The sequence below is a fragment of the Ammospiza caudacuta genome, chromosome 7 (genome assembly GCF_027887145.1).
Source record: "Ammospiza caudacuta isolate bAmmCau1 chromosome 7, bAmmCau1.pri, whole genome shotgun sequence".
Classification (NCBI taxonomy): domain Eukaryota; kingdom Metazoa; phylum Chordata; class Aves; order Passeriformes; family Passerellidae; genus Ammospiza; species Ammospiza caudacuta.
Genome location: NC_080599.1, coordinates 31464424 through 31488270, shown reverse-complemented (window position 1 = coordinate 31488270; position 23847 = coordinate 31464424). Strand labels below are relative to the sequence as shown.

At 38.7% G+C, this 23847-nt stretch overlaps 1 protein-coding gene across 4 annotated transcripts in view; it reads left to right on the top strand.

The window, feature by feature from the left end:
* SLC44A3 (solute carrier family 44 member 3) overlaps positions 1–21257 on the top strand; it is a 37396-nt gene extending 16139 nt beyond the window's left edge. For 3 of the 4 annotated variants that reach the window (XM_058808467.1, XM_058808466.1, XM_058808464.1), the window contains 7 exons: positions 914–1079; positions 5718–5874; positions 7984–8061; positions 17225–17362; positions 17838–18074; positions 19861–19959; positions 21044–21257. In XM_058808467.1, the coding sequence (XP_058664450.1) occupies positions 914–1079; positions 5718–5874; positions 7984–8061; positions 17225–17362; positions 17838–18074; positions 19861–19959; positions 21044–21049 (881 nt within the window). In that variant the 3' untranslated portion in view covers positions 21050–21257. The remainder of the gene's footprint in view (positions 1–913; positions 1080–5717; positions 5875–7983; positions 8062–17224; positions 17363–17837; positions 18075–19860; positions 19960–21043) is intronic. The other variant, XM_058808465.1, reaches the window with a different exon arrangement.
* The last annotated feature ends 2590 nt before the right edge of the window (positions 21258–23847 follow it).

The following is a 23847-nucleotide window of genomic DNA, read 5'->3' as shown; positions in this document are numbered from 1 at the left end:
AGGAACCTAGAGACCTTTTACTACAGTCAAATTGTCTTAATGCCATTATCCCCTTACTACTCTTCAGAGTCAAGTGCCACCAACAGGATTGCACAGAAAAAAGGTCTAATTGTTGAGGAATCTGAATTGACCCCACCTTTTGTGAAAAGCCTTCTATGAATACGAAATACATTCTTTGTTGGTAACAGAAGTGGAAGGAATGTTTTTAGCTTGGGCAAGTTAATTTATCCATGCTCCTAGATACAGTAGTGGCCTTGCAGCATGTACTACCATACCATGTCTGCTTTTTCCCCCCCCCCAGAGAGCCTAGATGTATCTGCCTGTATTTTGCACAAAGATTGCAAAGTATAGAGAACAGAAGACCAATGGCCATGGTTCTGATTAGTAATAGCAATAAAGTATTTGTTTTGTTTTGCTGCAACAGTATGTTATGTATCCTTAATATTTTTCTGCAGTCTTTCTCTTCTGCTTGTTACAAAAAAACCCTAAAGAATTTCATAACTATGCATTTATTTCAAATTTGAATAATGGAAGTGAAGGTTTCATTTACTTCTGAACTATTTGATTACTCAAGTCTAGAGTAATGTCTTCTCAGATATCTTTACTAATATGTAGCTTTCCTTTTTTCTTTATTGGTAGCTGTGTCTCAATCCCAATTTAAGCACAATCTTTTGCTTTTTGTGAGATTTTATTTTTCAAAATCCAAGTTGAATTATAAGATGTTGTTTCTCTAACTTTGTTAGAATGGCAGAATTAAATAGCATCAAATTTACTTTTTTTGTAACTTTACTGAAGAGAAGTTAAGAGAACATGCACAGAAGCACTTCCATGTCCTTCTTGTCCCTGTCCCCCTTTCTCCTCTCCCCCTTGTCTGGCATGTTATAATAACACAGTGGTGTAATCCCAACTTCAGGTACTGCACAGGCCACTTCAGGAGGACAAGTAGAATACAGAGCTCTGTCTGGAATCTGCTACATGGCATGGTATCATTTCGTTGGCCTTATCTGGACTAGTGAATTCATTCTTGCCTGTCAGCAAATGGTCATTGCTGGGGCAGTGGTTACTTGTTATTTCAACAGGTGAGTGCGGAATTGTCCCTGATAGTTTTGGGCATTTCCCAGCATTTACTTTCAATCTTTTTCTAGGAAAAATGGTCCCAATTAGACTGCAATTTATGTCAATATCGGGAATCCAATTTATTATAAAATAATGTTGCTTGTTGTAAGATCTTGAGTAAGATTTTACAATTGGCATGGTATTAATGTTGGTCACCCCTGCTGCTGGAGATGCTGGGCCAAACTGGGCCCTGATATTGGAGCTCTGTTGGCTGTGGGGGAATTCCCATTTGGAAGGCACAGGCTGCATTGCACCCTATTCCAGGAGACTGCTTTAGCTCCAAATGAGAAGCAGTATATTGTTCCTTGGTAATGTCATGTATTCATGGGCAGTTTGACCATTGCATTTTGGTCAATACACCACATTTTTGGTGGAATACACCACATAAATCCGCAAGGCACATGCACTGTCCATATCTTGTTGGTGCAGAGCAGGGAAGCACCTGTAGAAACTGCTGTGATGACATTTACTGCTCTGCTAGGGGCTTCCGCTTTCCAGCTATTTTTTACTGCTGCAGGAACTGGCTGCCAAGTACAGAAGGTTCCTGCTCCCAGTTGTGTTGGTATCATTTTGTACAATACTGTTAAGCTTTCCTCTTGCTTGCCAGGTGACCTGTACTGTGTTGAGAGGGTTGTGTTTGCCAGGGGAAATGCAACTTTTCCATGGTGGTAATCCCTTGTCCCGGCCTTTAGGCTGTCAGGACAGATGCAGAGCAGTGCAGGCATGGGGAGATGCAGAGCAGTGCAGGCATGGGGAGATGCAGAGCAGTGCAGGAATAGGGAGAGGGTGGTTAGCTGCAGGAGCAGCCACACCAGCAAGGGCAAGGGTTATCTTGAGCTGTTCCAGCAATTCTGAGCTTGTCTGCTGTGTGTTTTTAATGTATTCCCTGGGGCTGCATCATAAAGGCATGTCACAAGAGTTTGTTTATGGGATCTTACAGACAGGCTTCTTTCTTCTTGTCCTGTGAGTGCTCTGAGGAAATGGCACGGCCTTCCCAAGCGGAAATCTCCCCCCACAGCACGGCCAACAGCCACGGCTGAGCTGCAAATGGCGTGGGCAGGGGGTCATTCCACCTGGGTTAGCTTTACAGGAGATGTTTATTTGGCCTGTAATACCACGACTGAAAATGGATTTGGCCTTCTTTTATTTTAGATTAAATATGAATACACAAAAGATTTCATTGATTTAATAAAAATAAGTAGATTTTCTTGCTTAATGATTACATTTTACAACTTGTCGAAAGGGCTTGGTCTTTTTAAAAGCCTTCTTTGTTATAATTGGTGTTTTACATGAGGGTTTATTCTCACCTTGATGTGCTTAGGTGTTATGTATCTATTTACCTTGACAGGGAGATGAGCCTTTCCCCCTCTCTGGGAGTAAAGGAAGGTGATATGGTAACTCAGTCCATCACAGGCATCACAGTTCTGTCCATGTCTGAGCTTCTTTGGTAGCTCCAGTGCACATATATCACTGCACAGATTTGAAATCACATGTATCACTGCACAGATTTGAAATTAAGGATTGGGCTTATCTACCTGACTAAATGGTTGAGTACCACAGTTTCCAAGAGAAGTGAAATACATATCTGTCTTAGTAAGCCAAAAATGAAGGTTTATGGATGTTGCACCAAAGTCATTGAGAGATGAACTAGAACAAACTTTTAAAGGCTTCCTCTTCAAATTTATCTGCAATATTTATCCTTTGGCCTACTTACACACTTGACCTAAAAGAGCCACCATCATGGATGTGGTCAGACCTGTGCCATGTGGCTTTGAGATAAGGTAAAAGTGCAGTACAGTCTATGTGGTCTCTGTTAGTCTCATCATATCTGTTTTATTACAAATCTTGTAAATTTTTGTGTTTGTTTAAAAATTGAGATTCATATTTACTTGAGGAATAGAAGATTCATTCCTTAACATTTCTGAAGTATTTTATGCTAAAGTTATTTTTAGACAGTCTTTGGAATTGGTGAGACATAAGTGAAGAAATCTGAAAGCATAGCTCTTAAGAGAAGTTTAAAGAACTGAAGAAATACACTTTTCTGCCATTTAAATATCTGTGTCTGTTGGGTGTGTAAAGATGACATTTTTTTCCTCTCACAAAAAATGTTTTTCAAATGAAAGCAAAGATACATGTGTGATCATTTGATTCAAGGAACTTAGTGTTAAAGAAAGACACTGTGTCACAGAGCTCACAAGTAAATGAAGGCAATTGACAGTAGTGAAGAAATAAAATTATTAAAAGATAATGTATTGAATACAGGTCCACAGGAGTTTGGAATAGTAGTGTTGTATGTACATCAAACAATCTCATAATAACATAAAACAGAAATAGCAAAGAAGAAAAGCAAGGTGTGGCTCTATTCTATATAACCAGTCAGGCAGATTCCCAGATTTCCCTGATACCTTGTGCACATGCAGATGAGTGCACATGCACAGAATCCACTGCACAATGATTGCTTGCTTGTGCTAAGGCCCCTTCAGGATTGCAGCCACATCATGCACAAAGGTGGGTGAAGCTTCAGCCTTGGGAGCAATGGGAGTAGGTTGGAGCCAATCTTGAGCTTGTTTACAAACATAACCATCACCTGTTGCTGTGTTTAGCCTCTTCCCTGTTTCCTACTCTGAACCAGAATTACAAGGAAAATCTGTTCTTTTTCCAGTCTGTTTGAAGGCAAAGCAAAATCCTGGTCAGACCTTGTTCTTGTGCAAGTTCCTTTGCTAGGAAAAGGAGCTGTGGAAAAACATCCAAATATGTAAAAATTTATCTAAACTAAGTTTAATTTTTGGGATTTTTTGTTTTTGTTTTTTTACATTCTTTTTCATTATTTAGTCATGTTAAAAATATCAAAAACCTTCATTTTTCTCTTCAGTAACAAGTACATTATTAACACAGGAACAAATTTTCTTTTTTCTGTGTTTCTTATCACTAGTTAGCCTTTAACTTGCAGAAACTTAATAATTTGTATTCTGACATCAAACTAACACTGTCATCTGTAAGGAACTGTTTTAGGGAGAAAAAAGCAATGGCTCACTATGAATAGAATAATTCATCCACACTACAATGCATGTGTTTCTAACACAGAAACCTGATGACTCTAAAAAACCCCCAAACTGCCTTATTCAGTATAAAATTCCACCATCCCCCAAGCCGTTCCCCTGGTTTTAAGACAAAAATAATAAATGTAGCAACTGCTTTGCTGGAATTTCCTATTTCAAATAATGTGGTATATTCACATATTTAAATACAACTTTTCCACTGCAAAGTTTTTTGTGTTTTGAGTGAACTGCAGTGATACCTTCAGGATTCTTGCAGCATTATAATCCCACTCCTGAATATAGTGTGTATGATATAAATCCTTGCTGAAGTGAGGATTTATTAAAATTATAATTTTAGAGCTTCTTAGCCCAAAGCAGTCATTCTCTTATTGGTGTCTTTTTATATTTTAATTTCTTGTGCAAACTACTGATTTTTCAAGATAACAGAGGTTTTGAATAAATCAATTCTGAAAACAGGGCTTCTTATGTGTGATGTTATGTCTGATCTTTATGTAGCTACTTAGTCAAACTGCTGCTGGTTCTGGTGCCTAACTAAATATTTCAGGGTTGGGCCAGTTGCTTAAGAGTTACTTATGGAAGGTCTAATTATGACTATTGGTCCGTATGGGTTTTTTTTATCCTATGAAATATTTTTAACTGTACTTAGAGTATTAATCTAGTTTTTTTTTTTCAGTGTTTGAAAAGGGGTGAGGAGATCTCTTTAAGTTGATTTCCTGAGGTTTATATAAATTCTTGAGAGCTGTGTCATATTACTATCTGTAAATGACGGACATTAAACTGATCTTTATAAAGGAGGCAAAGTAATAAAACATGTATTTAGGCCATTTATTGGCTCTGCTTTCTGATTTTGGCAGGCATTATTTCCCCAAAACAATACAGGTTAGTGTGCACTGGAGCTGCAAGGGGTTTTTTTAGTTCAGATTATAATCCTAAACATATAGTATGATACTGCTTTTTTGCTGTATTCAATTTTAAAAGAAAGCTTCTTCTGTGGGGGAAAAAAGCTTTAATAATTTTTTTAAAATTTAAAACCAAATTTGGCCAAATTGCAATATAAAAGTAGATAGTAGCTCTCAATTTTATATGTGAGAACTTGTGATTTTATTTTCTAGTTTTAATTTTACCACTAAAGAAGAAATAGTGCATTCATTCCCTCAGATGAAAATCTTGCAGAACCAAGGGTTAAATAAAAGATTGCAGAGAATAAGAGAAGTGACAGAAACTGGAAAGAGGTGTTCAAGGAGTATTCTCAGATGTTGTTCACTTCTCCTATTTTTATTGTAGTTTTTTCCTAGATATTTTTCCTTTCCAGAAAATAGTAATTTCTTAAGAATTAAACTAACCCAAAAGTTTTAAATTTGGCTGTTTTTCTTTGGACTAAGGTGAATATTCAGATGAAGTCAGTAGAAAGACTGGAGTAGTTCAATAAGGAAAGGAGGTAACAGCTTAATTCCTAAAATTTCCAAATACTGAAAATACGCAATGCTTATCTTCTTAAATAAGTTGCTAAACCATTTTAAAATTGTTTGTTTCTCTTTCTAGAAATAAAAATAACCCACCACCTCACCCAGTCCTGTCATCCATATCAGTGCTTTTCTGCTACCATCTAGGAACTGCTGTAAAAGGCTCATTTCTAATCACAGTACTGAGAATACCAAGGATTGTTCTCTTGTACCTTTGCAACATCCTAAACCAAAAGGTAGGTAAATACTTCTGTAACACTATAAAAATAGAAGGTTAAAGATGAGATCATGGGGCAAAGAAGTGAAGAATATATTTCTTGCTTAAAAATATATGGTATTGCTATTACTGTCTATTATTAATAGATGGATTTTCTATTTTATCATGTTTTCTTCATTAGGAAAGCTTTTTTCTCCCAACTCAGATATCAATGCACCCTTTTTATTCTCATGTCTGATAATTTTAAAAGCAGAAAATACCAATATGAAACTCACCTTTAGGGTTTTATACAAAGGTTTTTCTGAAGGATAAAGAAAAAATTGGCAGACTGCTCTATTAAAACTTTTTGCATTCATTTTTAAGGAGCAGGAATAAGAATACTACTGTTAGATTTAAAATCTGTTATAGAAAATACTTCATCTGCCTTGTAATAAGCTTGTATAGAGAGAATATATGGAATAAGAACTGTTCCTGGGAGTTGTAGTATCCAAGACACATCTTCTAAGACACATAAAGCATAGATCTGGGCTAGTTTGAATATTTTTTACCTTCTTTTTTCCTTTCATTCATCTCCACATCTATGATCTTGTGCTGGAAACACAGCACTGTAGGTAATTCTGGCACTTCTGCAAGGAGGGAGGACTGTTAGGAATGCACAGTTCTGATTTTAGGAGAAGATTTAAGAAAAGATTTTATTTTAGGTCTGTTCCTCTAGGGTTTACATTGGCCTTGAAGCATGTTATGTATAGTTATGACAGGGTGTTTACATTTACAGTGACAATGTATTTACTATGAGGCATGTGTTTGCTATAGGTTATGAAGGCTTAAATAAAAACTCCTTGTCATAAAACACTTGAAAGGTGTGGTCTGGATTTATGTTGCTTTCATATGGAAGTTTTAGTTACAAAACTTTGTGAGTTGTGTTAACTAAGAACATTGTATAAAGACACAGACTTCCCCGCCTTTGCAAAAAATGTTGCTGTTCTCTGTGAACAGAGGAGAAGTCAGGGGCCTGTGAGGTTGCAGATAAATTTACAGATTTTTCTTCACAGCAGTCTTCAAGCAGAATCAGAGAGGAGATTGTAGGTGAGATCCCTTGCTCTAGGCTTTTAACAAACAGTCCTTACTGAGATAAAACAGCTTCAGTAAAATCTTCTCTCCAGCAATACATAGCAAGAGTAAATTGTTCTCTGTCAGGAGTTTGCATGTACAGTCACTGTTTTGAAGGAGTTATTTCTGGAATATTTTCATGAACCTTTTTGGAAAAGTTGGGAGGTTTGTGGTTTCTGCTTGAACAATAGTAGCTGTTGGGACTGGAGTTTTCTATAGTGACTGGAAGATCTCTGCTTTCCAAAACAAGATAAAAACATTCTGACCTTTGGAAAAATAAGATTAAAAAGACTGAGTGTCCTGAACTGGATTTCCTTTTGTTAAGAAAAACAGGCACTTAATTTTGGAAGGGTATTCTGGATACCAAGGTGTCTTGTTCTCATCTTGCATCATCTCCATGATGAGCTCATGATGTGATGGGGGATCATGGAACAAACCTTAAGCTTTACTCTTCAGTTTTTGCTATGAAATTAATACAGCTCAGTGGTCTATGAAGAGCCTGTTCTAATACAAGATTTTTCTTCCTGATGTGAAAAATGAATGTAATGCTCTGAGTCAAAACACATGGATGTTCATATAAACCCTTCTACCCATTCTTTTATTTTTGCTCAGTAGAGTACCAGTAATTTCAGAACTGTGGAAGGTTTTTGATAATCAGGTTAAAAATCTGTCTCTGTACTCCCTGATCACTGTGAAGTGCTTTAAGGATTACTGACTTGCCTGCCTGTTTTTCTCCCCAGGCAGATGTTAGCTCACAAAGCTGCTTGCAGCACATATTTTCTTTTCCCAGAGAAGAATCTTCCATCCACAGGAAGAAAAAAAAAGCACAGCTCTGCAGTCATTAATATTGAACAGTCTGAATTAAAAGCTATTCCTAAAATCCTAATGGAAGTATCTGCTGCCTAAGTAAAAATTTTATTAGAAGAGTCAGTCACCTGTAAAGCAAGGTTTTTTTAGAACATTGGTTTTGTTTGAGGCTAATTATGTGTCCAATAACCAGTAATTTCATTTATTGCAGAAGAATGCAAAGCACCTGTTTGACTGCTGTTCCTGCTGGGTTTGCTTCCCGAAAAGTTACTTAAGATACTTTAACCAGGTATGCTCTGTCATCTCAGTCCCTCAGCCTGCTCTGGATACCATGGTTGGTGCCTGACCCTTAGCATGGCTAAAAGTGGCTCAGCCTGGGTGCAGACCAGAATTTCCTGCTGGCCACCTAAATTAAACAAACAAACAAGCCTCCAAGTGCTTGGTGTGAAGAAACAGGGAATTGACAGATATGCAAGGTGCTAGATTTTAGAAAACTTGTTAATACAGCTTGGGATAGTCAGCCCTTTCAGAGGGCCACATGCTATTTCTGTAGGTAAGAATACGTAACATTTTGTTGAGTTGTGCCAGACAGACTTATGAAGCACAGAGAGTCCAGGTAGGAGGAAGCTATGAAGAATTAGGAAATATACCTGGAATACGGCATTAACTAGTTAGAGTGTTTTCCACCTGGAAGTCCTGAATAAAGAAACTTAAATTCCTAGTGATTGCCAGTATCAGGAGATCTGGAAATACAAACCATGATGATAGCAGTCTAGTTTAAAAGATGTTTTAATTGGAAATGGATGATTTCTGACATACAGCAGTTTTACAGATACTTGACACCTCTTTTTACCTTCACAATTCAGTTCTCCAAATGCAGTCCATATTTACATATATAATTGTAAATAGTTAGTTTTTGTCTTTGTCATTGCCTTGTTTTTATCTCTGGGAGGTGTGATATTCCTAATGTGAAAGGGAATCATATTCACACTGATTCCACCCTCTGAATGCTGAGCTCTTTGTTCTCATTGCTGAGGGTAGTGGTGAAGTAAACAAGACAATCCTGATAAAGGGTCTGACTTCTCTTAAGTAGGTGCATAAATTAGGTTTAGTCTTGGGCAGTTGTTAAGAGAGTTTTCAGTTTAGTTCACCATAGATTAAATACTTCTGCAGTGAAATTTCTGAATTTTCAAGGTTTACATTTTTTAGGTAGGTCTTATAGTCAGTGACTCGGTGAGGAATATCAGAGTTCATTTTGCCTCCAGACTTTCCATTTGTAGTCACCCTTTCCACTTGGCTTGGCTTCCTGCCTTTCAAAGAGATATCCAGCATCCTAGTGTTTACTTTCTCCAGCTGTTGTCTGCTATGTGTCTGTTAAAAGAATTAATTACTATAATGTTCTTCCTTTTGTTTCAGAAAGCTGTATTGTAGCTCTTTTCCCCTTTAAAGATTTCCTGTTTCCTATTCTATTGTTGGCAGATTTCTGGTTTTATGTGAGTTGTGATTTTTAATCTAATGATCATAATAAAGTGTTCACTTTTGTTTTGTTTTTTGAATATATTTTTAGCAAAGGTGATGGTTGTCCACATGTTTCAAATCCAGGGAAATTTGGGCAATAATTAGAAAAAAAAAGCAAGAACAGGCCTCAAGATTTTAATAGAACTTCTATCTGTACGAAATTTAAACGTTGGTCTTGAATTATTGCTTCTCATTTAGTAATTTGTGGATATAATTATTTGTTTCATTTTTCCCCTATAACTGATCTGTTCAAGGCTATTTATTAAAAAAAAAATTTTACCATGATTGAAAGTCTTAGTCTTTGGTTCTGTAAAATCTGTGGCCATGTGTAGAAGAGAAAAGAAAAAAAGAAGGAAAAAAATGTCTACAGTTTTAAGCAGCTCTGACATATTTCTTGATTAACAGAAATAGTGAGCTCTTAAAAGCTCCTACTGAGATTGGTGGAAGCTGCCAGGAGCAAGGTAGAAATTCCCCACATATGTTGAACACAGACCTGAGAGTAGGACTTGGGAGGGAGGGGTTAAAAATTGTACCTGTGTTTCTAACATTTTCTTAAAGAAGTATTCTTTAAGTTCAGATTTTGATATTTTTGTAACCTTAAATGTGGAACAGCTGTTGTAAAAGTTGGTCCAAAGATCATTGTGTACATTAGCATTCCTTACTATTTACTGTTCTTTTGCTTTTTATTCTAGCATTATTTTCACTTTAATCAAGAGCATATAATTACCTGAAGCTCTAAAAAAAATAAAATAGAAGATCCAATCACTTCTGCACTATTTTCTTCAACCTGTTGTTAAACTGCTTAGGTAATTTGAATTCTTTCTGTTCCTTCATTCACAAGTTTAATCAGGATTAAACAGTGCTTTGTTTTCCCTCTGAGAACTTGGCAGATGAGAAACAGGTGCTGGAGAAAGTAACCCTGGTGAAAGAATGCAAGCTTCTTTCTTCCCATGCAGAATCAACCAAATGCTCTATTATGTTATCTAAGGGTACTTTCTGGGCTGCAGTACCACCCTGCATGTGATGATATTTAATACTGACTTTAATAGTTGCATGCATCCCTGAAGTGACTCATTCTCTGCAGGCTCAGTTAGGTTTTGCTCAGCTCTCCTGGAGGTTAAGTGAACAAGCCAAAGTGTTACCCTGTCGTCTTCCCATCATGACAGAGTGCTGTGCTAGATGCTGGCTATTGTCATATTTGCAGGGGGCATAATGTAAGCCCAGTGTCCTGTGCAGATTGCAATGTGGACAATTACATTCAGCCTTCCTAAATTTCTCTTGGATCTGCAACTGGATCCTGTGCTAAACTGTGGTGTAGTGTTGCTATGTGCTGTAAAACAGTTCACTCCTTAAGCTGTTCCACTTCAGTCATGGGCAAAGTGATTCATGTGTGTGTATAATCCATTAGCAACAATTGTAAAGCACTCAGGGTTCTGTGGCTGAGAAGAATATAAAGTCACTATCCTTACTTGACAGTTCTGCTTGCCAACACTTGTCAGAATTACCACAGATTTTTCATCTGACTCTGATGGTTTCAGTATGTTCCAGATAAACATATCCAATCATCTCAAGTAAAATCTAGGAGATAGAAATTTTTCTCCTGTAAAAAGAATATACTGGCTTTTAATGTGATTTGGGAATGATGAGGTCTGTGTCTCTCCTGCTTTCTTAAGTTGTAATGGCAGTCTTAACTTTAGAAACATTGAAGTGCTCACATGTTCTCCCTTTACAGCCTTGTTGCAGTCACTTTTTAAAAACAATACAGCTGGATAGTTTTGCTTTTCTGTGTCTGCTTTGGGTCCATCTGCAGCCAGTTGGCAAAGTGACTCCTCCAAAGTACAGTGGCTGGGTTTCTGAAGGGGTTGCTGAGCAGGGTGTGGTTTCTGTGTTCATCAGCATGGCTGCTGCAGTGCTGCAGCCTTCTGGGCTGTCAGTGAATTCAGCAGGGTGTGAGCCCCATTTCCTGGGACAGAGACCCTTCCTGGGGACTGAAAGCCAGCAAATGTCCAGTGTAATAAACCAAAAGCAAGTCTGTCTAATGGCTCTATATCCATAGCAGTTCGTTGTCTCTTAAACTTTGGATGGAAGCCTATCAGGAGGTTTCAGTTAAGTGCCTTGTGGAGAATTCACCTAGATAAATCCAAAATTCATGCATGCTATTGTAAAGCACAGTTCTCTCCATGCCAAACACATTGTGCCTCACCCCATCAAGTACTTCTTTTTCCTCCCAAAAACAATAATGCATTTTAATGTTACTGGCAATATTGCTTCTAGATATAGAGCTAATTTTTCAATCCTCTTGAAAGTACAAGGATAAAATGTTCTTCTACACTGAAATAATATTTTATTTAAGTTTATCTCCCCTCTACAGACTTCATGTATATGATAATAGGAAACAAAAATCTTTAGGTCCTAACTCATTCTGTAGGATGAACCATGAAGGGAATAGAGTTGAACAAAGGTGACTAATTCTTACTTTGCTACATTTCTTCTTCCCTATCCTATTAAGAAGAAACAGAAGGGGGGAAAAAAGAGAGAGAAGGAGAAAATAAAAGGCAATTAAGCAAGTGACAGGTAATTCTGTGCTTTTAAGCAGAGAAATTTGTGAACAACTCTCTGGAAATCTTCAGTTTGATTTATTTCAGAAATCCCAAATAAGAACATTTTCTCACTAAGTGCAGGAGCCCTGAAAGCAACCCCAGTAATGGTGTAATCATCATGCAATGGGCACGTAAAGCAGGATCCTTTTGCTCCAACCCTGACATGGAAACGGAGCCCACATGTAACACTGTGATGCAGCAGGAAAGGACACCCGACTACCCTCTGAGAAAAATGCTGTGTTGGTCCTACCCGCTGGATGACAGCCATGGAGGGAGTAGATAACACAGAGAGTAGGAAGCAAGGAAACCTGAAAATTTTCTCCAGTAAGTCCAGACTGAAAATATAAGGTGAAATGGAAGTCCTGGAAACTACAAGATGAAACACTTGCACTGGAAAGAAGGGGATAAATGCCATCGTACAAGTTGCTGCTTATGTTCTCAGGCTTATCTCATGGAGGGGACTGGAATATCCTGTGGCAAATGAAGGGCAAGAGCAAGCCCATTAGCCATCTATGAGACAGCAGGGAGGGCTAAAAGCCTGACAAGATCAGCAGAACAATAGAGTAGAGTAGATATAAATTGTTCATGAATAAATGTCTGGAAGGTTGGAAGGTTCCTAAGGACCAGCAGGACAACTGTCTGGAACAGCTCCACATGTGAGGCCTGGGAGAGGGCAAGTCCTAAGTGATTTAAAGAAGGGGTTTTCCACTTAGGAGAAGATTTGTGTAATATGCTAATCTGAAATAGGCACTGGAGTGGCTGAAAGTCCCTTCCAGTCTTGTATGTCGTCATCCCTTCAGTGGGGCCTCACAAGGCCCATCTTGCCCTTATTTCCCACCATCTGAGAGTCATGCTACAACTCTCTCAGCAGACCACTACCTGCTGCACAGCAGCCACACTCATTGCCTCCTGCTACCCCTGGATTTTTTTTTCTGAAGGGCTTCCATTGGCATCAGTGACACTTGCAGGCTAAGGCACTTTGAGGTCCAGTCTGAGCACTGCACTGGGGGTAGCGGACCTGGGCAGCCCCCAGGAGAGCTGTCAGCAATAAAATCAGATTGGGATGAAAACACCAGCAGAGCAGAAAAAGCTGAACTGGGATGAGAGATCAGCATGTCTCCTTCTTCCTTTTTAAGAAGATTCTGTTGCTATGGCAATTTTCTCTTCCCCAAGCTCATTTTATGAAAGCAAGCCCTAGAATGGAGGACTGAATTCAGCTGTTACACAAAGTAGCAATTATTCTCAACAATTGGAGAACTTACAGTCTGGATCTGAGCCACAGCGCCTTTCTCATGAAACTCCCAGGTCACTTTTTCCAAGACCTTTGACATTCTGTGTTGTGAGGCACAGAAGGATATATTCTTTAAATAGATTTTTTTTTGCATACTGTGGTATTTGGAAATATGTAAACATTCACGTTCCCTATTTATTCATCCTGACACTGAGAAGTCAGTGTCTAGTTCCCAGGCCCCAAGCCAGAAGAGGCTTGTGTTCTTCAGAGAGGAGGTGATATGAGATCAGCTTGCTGGTGGAAGGACAAATGCTGATCCCAGTCCACTATCCCCTGTGCTTTCAATGCTGTCAATGCCGCCATTACTTGCTTGTCACCAGAGCAGAAACTACCATTGTAAAAGATCAATTTATTAGGCAAAGATAAGAATATAAGGGTTATAATGTGTATATAAGATCAGACTAAATCTCTTTCTAGCTCAGTATCCCACCTTCAGCAATGACTGTGAGCAAATGCTAAGATAGAACAAAAGGATATTTCCCTGCCTCTGTGCTGTTTCAGAATCTGTTTTCAACCTAGGGATTTCTTGAGCTGTGTGTTTTCTGTGTGTTTAATAACTCGCAGCAGATTCCTTTTCCCTGAAATTCCCCATCTCCATTGAGCTCCTGTGAACTTTCAGAAGCTAAAGCATCCTTTGCCCAGCAGTGCACAGTTTGCAGATTTATGGTGAGAAGGAATACTGTCTGTTTTCAAATTTGGCTCCTAATACTTCATACTGTCCTGCCCCTGCCTGGCCTTTGTTGTGGAAGAGGCAGTGAGCCATCTAAGCCTCCACAGCCTCCCTGCATTTGTCATGAGCCGGCAGCATGAGCCTCCTGCTGCATCCTCCTTCAGTCATGTCTTTTCCAGACAGAAGAGCCTCACGTTCCCCAGACAGAAGACATTCCATACCTTTTGGATCATTCCTGCTGCCCTTCTCCCAAACATTTTCAAACCCTCTAAAATTTTTGTGCATGGAAAAATATATTCTATAGAAACACATATTTAAATAACCTGTTTCTAAATGTTAGCAGGTTCTTAACTGCCCATGGTCTACCATCTTAGCCTTTGCTACAATCTTTAATTTGAAAGGCTTTGGATTATTGCACATATCCTGCAATTTTAAACTTAATGGGATATATAAGATTTTTATATATAATTCCTTTGCCAAAAAATTATTTGCAAATATAGGTAATAACTTGTATGTGTTAGGTGTTCCTTGATGAGTAAGAACAAAAAACCACTTGAGCTCATTTTTGTGCAATGCTGAATTGCATGGAAATGTATGTTAGCTTACATGTTTGATGTGTTTTGTTAGTGAGAACATGTAGATTTCTATGTGGCTGGATGGGATCAGGGCATGGGGTCTGTATGAGAAACTTGAAAATTGTGAGGCAAATGTATGGAAAAAGATTCTAGATTGAACAAGAAACCCTTCAAATATTTTTTTTTCTCAGAAATGTATTTTTTGCTAAAAGGTAGAGACCACTTGGCTGAGTTTTCCAATTGTGCTGGTAATATTCTTGCTTCACATATGTCTGACTAGTTTTGTAGCCTTCAGCAGTTCATTAATTTCTATCTCCTATTCATTCTAGAATGTTAGATTATTACCTGGCTGCCTTTATTTCTTGAGTGTCATCATTAGGTAATACTTAGATTATTTGTTTAAGTTGTAACTGCTATAAATGCCATGTTTTATCAGCTGGTTTGTAACACAACAAATGCCTGTTCAGGTTGTGTACTGTCTCCAGTGTCATTTTCAGTCTTTTCAAGGTAACCATTCTAGTTAATAAATATCAGAAATTCTTTTCATTGCACATTCTTTGAATACCAAAGTGGCTATTTCAAGAGTGCAAACAAATGAGTATTTATTTTAAGTTTGGAAACAATGTTTGTACAAGCTCACGTGCTTTCTCAACATTCTTTTTTATTTTTAAAACACATTTTTTGCAATTTATAATGAATACAGAATCTCTGTTTAATTTATTGGCAAAATTTATACTGACCTCACCAGGTCGGGATCTGCCCTGTGAATTTAGATCTTAAGGAACAAAAACAAACTTAGAAAACACTTTTCTACTTTGTGTCTCAGTTCCCTGTGTGTTTAATGGGAATGATGAAAGAGACTGAACTCCCAGCATGGTATAAAGAGCAATCTGTCCATGTCTGAAATCCGCAGTGACAGCTCTGGGCGGCAGACAGAGGCAGTGTGACTGAGGCCATCTCTGCCCGTGCCCTGGCCCAGCAGGGCTGGCACTGGCAGCTCTCCTGCTGCCACATCCTGGGAGTTCTGCTGTCATGGCATCCTGCCAGGAGGGGAACACCCTCAGGATAAATGAAAGTTAGCAAAGAAGGCATTTTCCTATTTAGGAATGAAGTGAGCTTGCTTGTTTAAACATATTTTTATGCAGATACTCTTTGAGTTCCTGTAGAGTTCATGACGAAAACTGATGTTTTCATAGAATGGGCAATAGATCCATGGTCTTTATTTATACTTTTTCCATCTATGGATGTATTTTCTAATATGTAACTACAGTATTTACAGAATGTCAATGGTTTTTTCTTTACTATCAGAGGAAAAATCACTATTTTTTATATAAATAATATCCACAATAAAGAGGCAGAAACTCTTTGATTGCATTTAACCAACCTTCCTTCCTTCCTTCCTTCCTTCCTTCCTTCCTTCCTTCCTTCCTTCCTTCCTTCCTTCCGACACTTCCTTCCGACACTTCCTTCCGACACTTCCTTCCGACACTTCCTTCCGACACTTCCTTCCTTCCTTCCGACACTTCCTTCCGACACTTCCTTCCGACACTTCCTTCCTTCCTTCTGACACTTCCTTCCGACACTTCCTTCCTTCCGACACTTCCTTCCCCATGCTACAGAAATTGCTCAGAGGTAAAACCAAACTCTACAGAAATAAATTTTCTTTGCTTCAGATAGCCGAAATTGTTTTATATTTTGAATTGTAAGTAAGAAAAAACAGATTTTTGAACAGGAAGGGTTTTCAGTAGGCCAGTATAATTCACTTTCAGCAACCCCCTTATGGGCTGCTTATTTTTTCACTTCCAGGTGAAGCAGAAAGCAATATGAGCACCACATACATGTTTGGCTTTATAAATTGCTTTAGAACAGTAATCCCTTGCATACTGCAGCTCTTACTGACCATATCAGATGTGACTAAAGTTTTTGTGGTGTAATCTGCCTTCTAATAGTTTGAGTAAAGGGAAACTATACATAAGAATTGCTGGTAAAGCCCAGAATATGTTTCATGTATCATGAGTGCTGCTTTTCTTAGCTGATATTTTGGACGTAATTTCAAAACCTTGCTGAGGAGTTTCATAAATGGGACATACGTGTTAATTTATGTATAAGTGCAAAAATAATCAAATCCATGAAGGTAAATATTCTATCCTCCCCACCTATCCAGGAAAGTTTCTGACATAACATGTAAAATTCTCAATACATTGAAAAACTGGGAGCGCCCCAATTATCTGTTGTTCTGAGTGGGGTGGGGCACATGATACAGTCACTGGTCTTGTCCAGAATCCTTCACAAAAAGGTTTGTTCAATGGCTATGACTATAAGCTTGAATTTCACTGAAGTGTTTGAAAGAGCCACATATAAAAAATTTGTAATCATCAACCTTTAATGACCCAGTGAATACATAACTTCATTTTTCCACTTACACAGTTGGCCAGCAGTGTTGGAGATAGATAGCCTGTAAGTTTGGACAGTGTGACTCGAGGTGTTCTCTGGTAATTGTCTCATATTCATTCACAAATGTTGGGGTCAAGAACTTCCGTGTTTTAAAATAAGCTGGATAAATGTGGCTTCAGTGATTTATTTAGTCACTGTTGTAACATTTGCTAATGGTGGAAATTATGTATAAAAACTCTTTGAATTTAGAAGCATGACTATTATAGTAATTTATAATAAATAACTCTTTATATTCATAAAGTCAGTAATTCCAAATAGAGTTTAAGGCTTTGTGTTTTGCTGAAGTAAAATCTAGATTATCAGTGTTTCCTCTCTCACTGCATTATTATCTTATGTCATTTCAGCATGCATACACAACTACAGCCATAAATGGGACAAATTTTTGTACATCAGCAAAGGATGCTGTCTGTATTTTGGCAAGGAATTCTGCTAAACTTGCATCCATTAGCTGCTTTGGAGATTTTCTCCTATTTTTAGGAAAGGTAAGAGTAAACAAAAATATTGGTTCTGTAAAAATGAAGTGAAAAATCAGGTTTGATTATCTTTTTATATACCTAAAGTAAATAAAGTTTATCTTTGTTAAATCCAGTGTTGTCAATGCTATAAAATAAGTTTGGGAGAGAAGAATATCTGAGGAATTTACCTTTGCAGAGTTATTTTATTGTATGATAGCAGTGTCCTTGGACCCACTCTGGCAGTTCCAATTGCATCAAGTCTTTGGTAAATACATGGCAAGAGGTTTCCTCTGCCCTGTGGTATTTACACATGGAACTGAACACAAAGTGCCACAGCTGTGTGATGCTGGAAATTACTTAGCTGTCTTCCAGATGACATGTGCTCTTAAAATACTGGCTGTAATGTATTTGCCTCAGGGTTTGGGGAGATTGTTTTTTTTTTAATGAGAAACATTTCTGCATGATTAATGAGGCTGCACTTCTTTCTTGCTGCCCTGTACAGGTGTTTGTTGTGTGCTTCACTGTTTTTGGGGGATTGATGGCATTTAACTACCACCGGGAGTTGCAAGCTTGGGTGGTTCCTCTGTTGCTGGTTGGATTTTTTGCCTACCTGATGTCCCACAGCCTTCTGTCTGTGTTTGAAGTGACAGCAGATGCCATGTTCCTTTGCTTTGCTATTGATATGGAAACAAATGATGGAACTGCAGAGAAGCCATACTTTGTGGATCAGGAGCTGCTGGTAAATCCCACTGATTACAGCAAAGATATTTGAGACATTCTAAGCTTTTAAGCACTTTTTGTTTCCCTAAGACCTAGTAATCTGAACTCACAACCCGTGCTATTTCCTTTCCAACACCTTAGAACAGGATGGACTCAGGGATTTCAAGTACATTAATTTATAAACTGAAATAAATGGGTCCCTCTGACTCCTGTGTCTTAGCTATGACTTGCTGCCTTCTTTTAGATCATATTCAGTAAGTAATGGTTGACTCTCTAGACCTAATTAGATATATCTTCAATATATTGTTGGTAATTAGAAGACATAAATAAATAGACAAGCTAGCTGCAGAAATTGATCCATGGGGTGCCCTAAGATTAATGCTTATATTTCTTGCGACTGACTGTACACTGATGAGAAAAAATTAACAAGTAGCAGGTCAGGGATCCACTCCACATCCTACAGGTGCTGTAGTTCTGGACATATTTCATGCAAATCTGAGTTGCTCTGCTTCATACCTTTACAGATTCTTTTGCCAAAACATTGTCTTCTGTCTCTTGATTAAACTCTTCTGTCTCTGGACAGGTTGTTCTGCATCTTTACCCTTGTAATTGCTGTATTGTATTACCTTCAGTACTTAGCTAATGGTGATGCAGTGCTGTAACTGAAGCCTTTGAATATACATGTGTCCTCCCTTTCTAATTAAGAGAATATCTGAAGATGCAGATCTTTTTTTTCCTTTTGTGCTATTTTTGACACTTCTGCCTTTTCCTTCACAAACTACACAAGAGAAAATCTTAGCAATCCATGAAAAAAATTAACCAGCAGCCAGAGTAGCTCATATGACACAAATATTCTGGATGGATTTCTTCAGGACAATGTCAGAACTGTTTTGGAGTTTTGGTTATTATTTATTTTTTTAATGCTGCTGTTAGAGTTTCCGTAATATTCATAGAATTTTGTTGAGAACAATAACAGCACAACAAAAAGCCAGCCTAAAGATAGGCTTAACCCTTTGTACTGAAGAAAGCAGATATATATTCTTTGGCTGTGGTTCAGAATAGTACTTAAGCACATCGCCTGGCTAGGAATATAAAACTGAATGGAAAACTCTGAAGCCTTGACCTCTGTTCATCCCTCTCTGTTTTGCCAGATTCTAAAATACTTCTTAAGCCAATTTTCCTTCATGAAACAGAGGCTCTCTTTTCTCCACTTCCAAACTTTGTGGTAGTTTCTCTTTAACTCTGCTCTTAATTCTGTGTAATTAGCCATGCCCTAGAGCTGTGGGTGAAGAGAGTATTTCCCACAGGGACAAGGAGTCTTCCAAGCAGGACAGGCTCTATACCCTTCTATGGAAAAACTGTGGGCAGCACATCCAACTCCTCCTCATTGTATGATCAAGAGTAAGTTTGCTAACACAGACGAGAATTTGGAGTTTCCCAACACATGAAGGCATTTGACTTGTCTGTGTTACAATCAGGTTACAAACATCCCGGGGGTGGAAGGGAGGCTCTGTGGACCTCAGGACAATATGCAGCAGTGGGTGGAGAGCTGAGGGAGGGATTTCGTACAGCTGGAAACCTCATTCCTGCAGTAGGAGTTGTAACAGAGATTTTGATTCCTCTTTCTCAGTTGCATTCATCACGTTTGCTGCCTCTGCAGTCCCTTGCAGTGTCACTCAGTGTCATCCAGCCAGGAACCAGCTAGAGTGTCTTAGCCCTGGGCTAATTATCTTCCTTCACCAGGTATTTTTATTAGCATAATGGTTTCCTTTCACAAACGGTCTCACCCTGGTTTTTGCTTGTAGACCTTTGTGAGTCAGAGTAACAAGTTAACAGAAGGGCGAAACCACAGAAACACAAGACCATTCCAGGATAATGAAGATGGGACAGAGCTCCAGCCTATGGTGAGACAGAAGCGTGGGATATGTGTTTACCTGCCAGCTAATGTGTTTGCCTTTGTGTTCCAAGAAGGGATTATCACGTAGCTCCTGAACATCTCACAACAACCAGGATAGTGTATCCAGTATCCTGTTCTTCTATTGCTTTCCCTCCTCAGGAAACCCTCTGCTAGTGCAAAATAAATGGATCCAATAATTGTTGTCTTTTTTTTCCACATTCCCCATTGTGGCCAGCAGAAGAAGAGAAAGTTTGGACAGTGCCAGAGGGATGGGAGATAAATAATATTCAGGTAGTCTTTCACCTGCCTGCTGTATCAAAGTCAGAAGAGTGGTAGGCTGCTTAATTTCATGTTGAAGTTCCAGACCTCTAAGACCAGAGCTTAGAGTCCTCTTCTCTCCTCTTTCTCTCCTCTCCTCTTTCTCCCTATTTTATCAGTATATATTTATTTATTCTGTTTTGTGATGGGGTAACAAAGCTGACAGGCCAGAAGGGAGTGTTTCCCCACGCCCAGGCTTGGGAAAGTCCTCAGAGTCAACACTCATTCACTGACATCTGAAAAAATACTGCAAATTGCCCAACCTAGAAGCTGCCCCAGCAAGTTCAGAATCAGGGTCTGATTTTCCCCAACATTGTGGGGGCCAGGCTAGGGCTGCTAGAAGAAGATTCTGCAGGAACAGCTCTTCTGGCACCCACATTTGCTGGGTACTAAAGTCCTCTGCTGTCACAGCTACTTACAGAAGTGTAACCAGTGTTGGTGACTTTTCTTGATCTGCTTTCAAAAGGTACCAGGCTCTAGTGACCTCTCACACAATTCTGTGGACATTCTGCTACAGGCAGAGCACTCCTCCAGTTTATTACACAGTGAGGGATAGTACTAAATATTTTCATTGTTTGGGTCTGTTATTGCATTCTTCAGTAATTTTTTTGCCAAGCACAGAAACCAGAGGCTGGGTGGGTGTTATTCCCTGCAAGAAGATTGTGGATTTGAGATACAAAAGACCCTTAATCGTTTTCCCAGTTTACTCTTACGACATTTAAATGCAGAAACAGTGCTACACATTATTTGACTTCTTTTTTCTCTCTTTGCAGACTTGAATGTGAAGTACACCAGGAGGTGTGGAAGCAGAGCAGCAATAGCACAGTCATATCAGCAAAGGTTACCAATAGCCCAGGACAAAGTATTAGCTCCCTAAATCTGTTGTATCTTCTGCACTGGTAAAATGACACACAATCTGTTTGTATCAATAAAATATTTTGTGTGTCATCACATCTGATTTTTATTACTACATTTGTTGTGATGGTCTGAAAGTTGATAATAAACTCACTCTTTGTAAATTTCTATGTTGTCAGACTAAATTAGTAAGTCAAAAAGGTCATGGAGCTAACATGATTTTTTCAGGTTTCTCTGGAATGCTGTGCCAGTCATCCCTAGAACAGTAAATGCAGAAACATTTGTAGAGGAGGTGCTCTGAGATGACTGTGTCCTGATTCATTCTGCATATCTGAACAGCCAATTAAGGAACAGACTAAGCTCACTGATGGAAATTACCCTTGATAGAAATTCTCTGTAGTCAAGATAATTAGCAGTTATGAGGTAGGTGTCTTTCTTTCAATTATACTCTTTTGGGAATGGTTTTTACAAGTTTGTAACATAAACTGTCCAGCTACTCTCCAAAGGGCAGATGAGGAATAGTTCTTCCTTCTTTCTGCAATTGAAAAGATGAAGCAGAAAAATTTGCATCTGTATTTAGAGCTTGACAAAGTAGCAGATGACAGAGATAACAGGACAGACATGAGATAAAAATGCTATAAATAATACTTTATAGAAATGTTAGCTGTAACATGGGTGTGAAATACATCATGGAGGAAATGGAGCAACTGTCAGGGCTTCAGTCAGAAGAGGAACACAAGGGCAGACACTTTTAAAAAAATTAACTTGGTAACAGTCTGCCAGCACTTTCTTGGGAGCAATTTTAAAGCTTGTTTAAACTTTCTACCTGGATCCTGACTGTAATACACTTTGCAGGCTCCACCTTGTTCTGAGTATGGAGTAGTTTCAGATTTTACTTGGTGGCACATTTTATTCTCTTTGTTCAAATTTTATTTGAGGAGAGGTTTGTGGTGGGAAAATGATGCCAGCCAGGGATTTCAGTAAAGTATCAATATAGGAAGTGAGACATCACTGCAGGTGACTCAGAACTGTCTAAATGAATAGATTGATAAACCCTTGATTAGTCACAGCTTGGAAATGATATACAGAAAAGCTCACTGATGCCTGAATAACAAATCCATTTCATTTAAATACTGTATCCGGCCTCCTGCTGTTGAAAGGAGACTAGTTATCGAGAAATACTAAGAAATACTTGCTTTTTATCCATAATTTAATTAACTTCAGTCTACTTTAATATGAGGCACTTCAAGAAGTTGTGGAATATAGGATAAATTAGGAAAAAGGGAAAGAAATAGATTAATTACTTTCTGCCTGGCAGGATGATAATGCTGGCTGTGACTCACCACCTCTCCTTATTTAAATCTGTACCCTTGGATACTTTTTGTGCTAAGCTTGTGCATGCTGTGGGAACTTCTGAAAAGTCCTGAAAAAGCAATAGCTCTCTGACCCTGAGAAGTGTGCAGATATGGTACTTACAAAGGGGCAAAACTTTTCCTCTGCCATGGGTTTGACAAAATTGCTTCCAAGAAGCAGTGTCTTCACAATGTAAACATGATGTTTACCAATTTACAAAGCATAAGAGGTCTGCTTTGAAGTTAAAAAAACCCCAGTTCTTAGTTCTTCATTCAGGGTTTTTTTCCTGTTTGCATTTGGTACTCACACTGCAAGTTTTGGCCTTTGACTCAGGAACTCTGGTGGAAAAAAAGGGAGGGAAATTTTTATCTAAGTATGTCCTTGTTTTCAGAAAATCCCTGGATGACCTTCAGAGGTCCCTTCCCACTCAACAACTCTGTGGTTCTACTCATTGCAATTATGATGCAGGGTCATTGCCTTCACTGCACTCCAGAGTGGAGAAAGGATTCATACATTTCCTACAAATTCTGGGTTAACTTTTAAAGAAGGAAGGTACTGAAAAAATACCAGTTAAGCTGTATTTGAGTGTATGCTGTTTAAGGAATACTGTATTGTCATTAGTCCAGAAATTACATTATAAAATAAGTTTTGAGAACTGTGTACATTTTTAGAGAATACTTCCAAATATATAGCTTTTAATTACATTTGTACAGAAAGCATAGCTTTATAGCTTTCACTTACAACTCAAGACCTCCCAGTCTTACATACATTGCTCTAGCAATTGTGTCAACCATCTCCAGCTGTAGCATTGCTCTGTGGCAGGAGCCTCCACCTGAGTGAGAGGGATAAGGCACTCCTGGAGAAGCTGATGCTATTTAGTGCTTGCTTGGCAGGGCTGCCTTCCCCTGCAGGGTCCCGCAGTCAGGAGCTGTGAAGGAGGCTGCAGGGAGGCGCAGCTCCTGGGAATACAGTTCCTGCTGCTTCTGGGGCTGGGCTAAGCCATTTCCAATAATCTGACATCTGCCCTGCAATGCAGCCCCGTAAGCGTGGAATCATCTTTCCTGCAGCTATGGAAGATTAGATCCAGCAGAATGAAAGGTACTTTTATAACTATGTTCCTTAAAAATAGGAGACAGGGACTAGTGGTGTCTGCTAACCAGAACATGGCCAAGTGTTGTAGCCTATTGTTTTAAGCAAAGCAGCTTGATTTTGGTCTTGCTCAGTGTCTACTTCAAACTCTGAATTCGGTTGTGATTCCATTGGATCTCTCTGTGGATGAAACATGCACACCAACAACAGCATGTGTGTTGTTTGTTTCTTCTGTTTAAGTACATAAGGGACAAGTAGTTTAAAGTCTAAGATTTGGCTT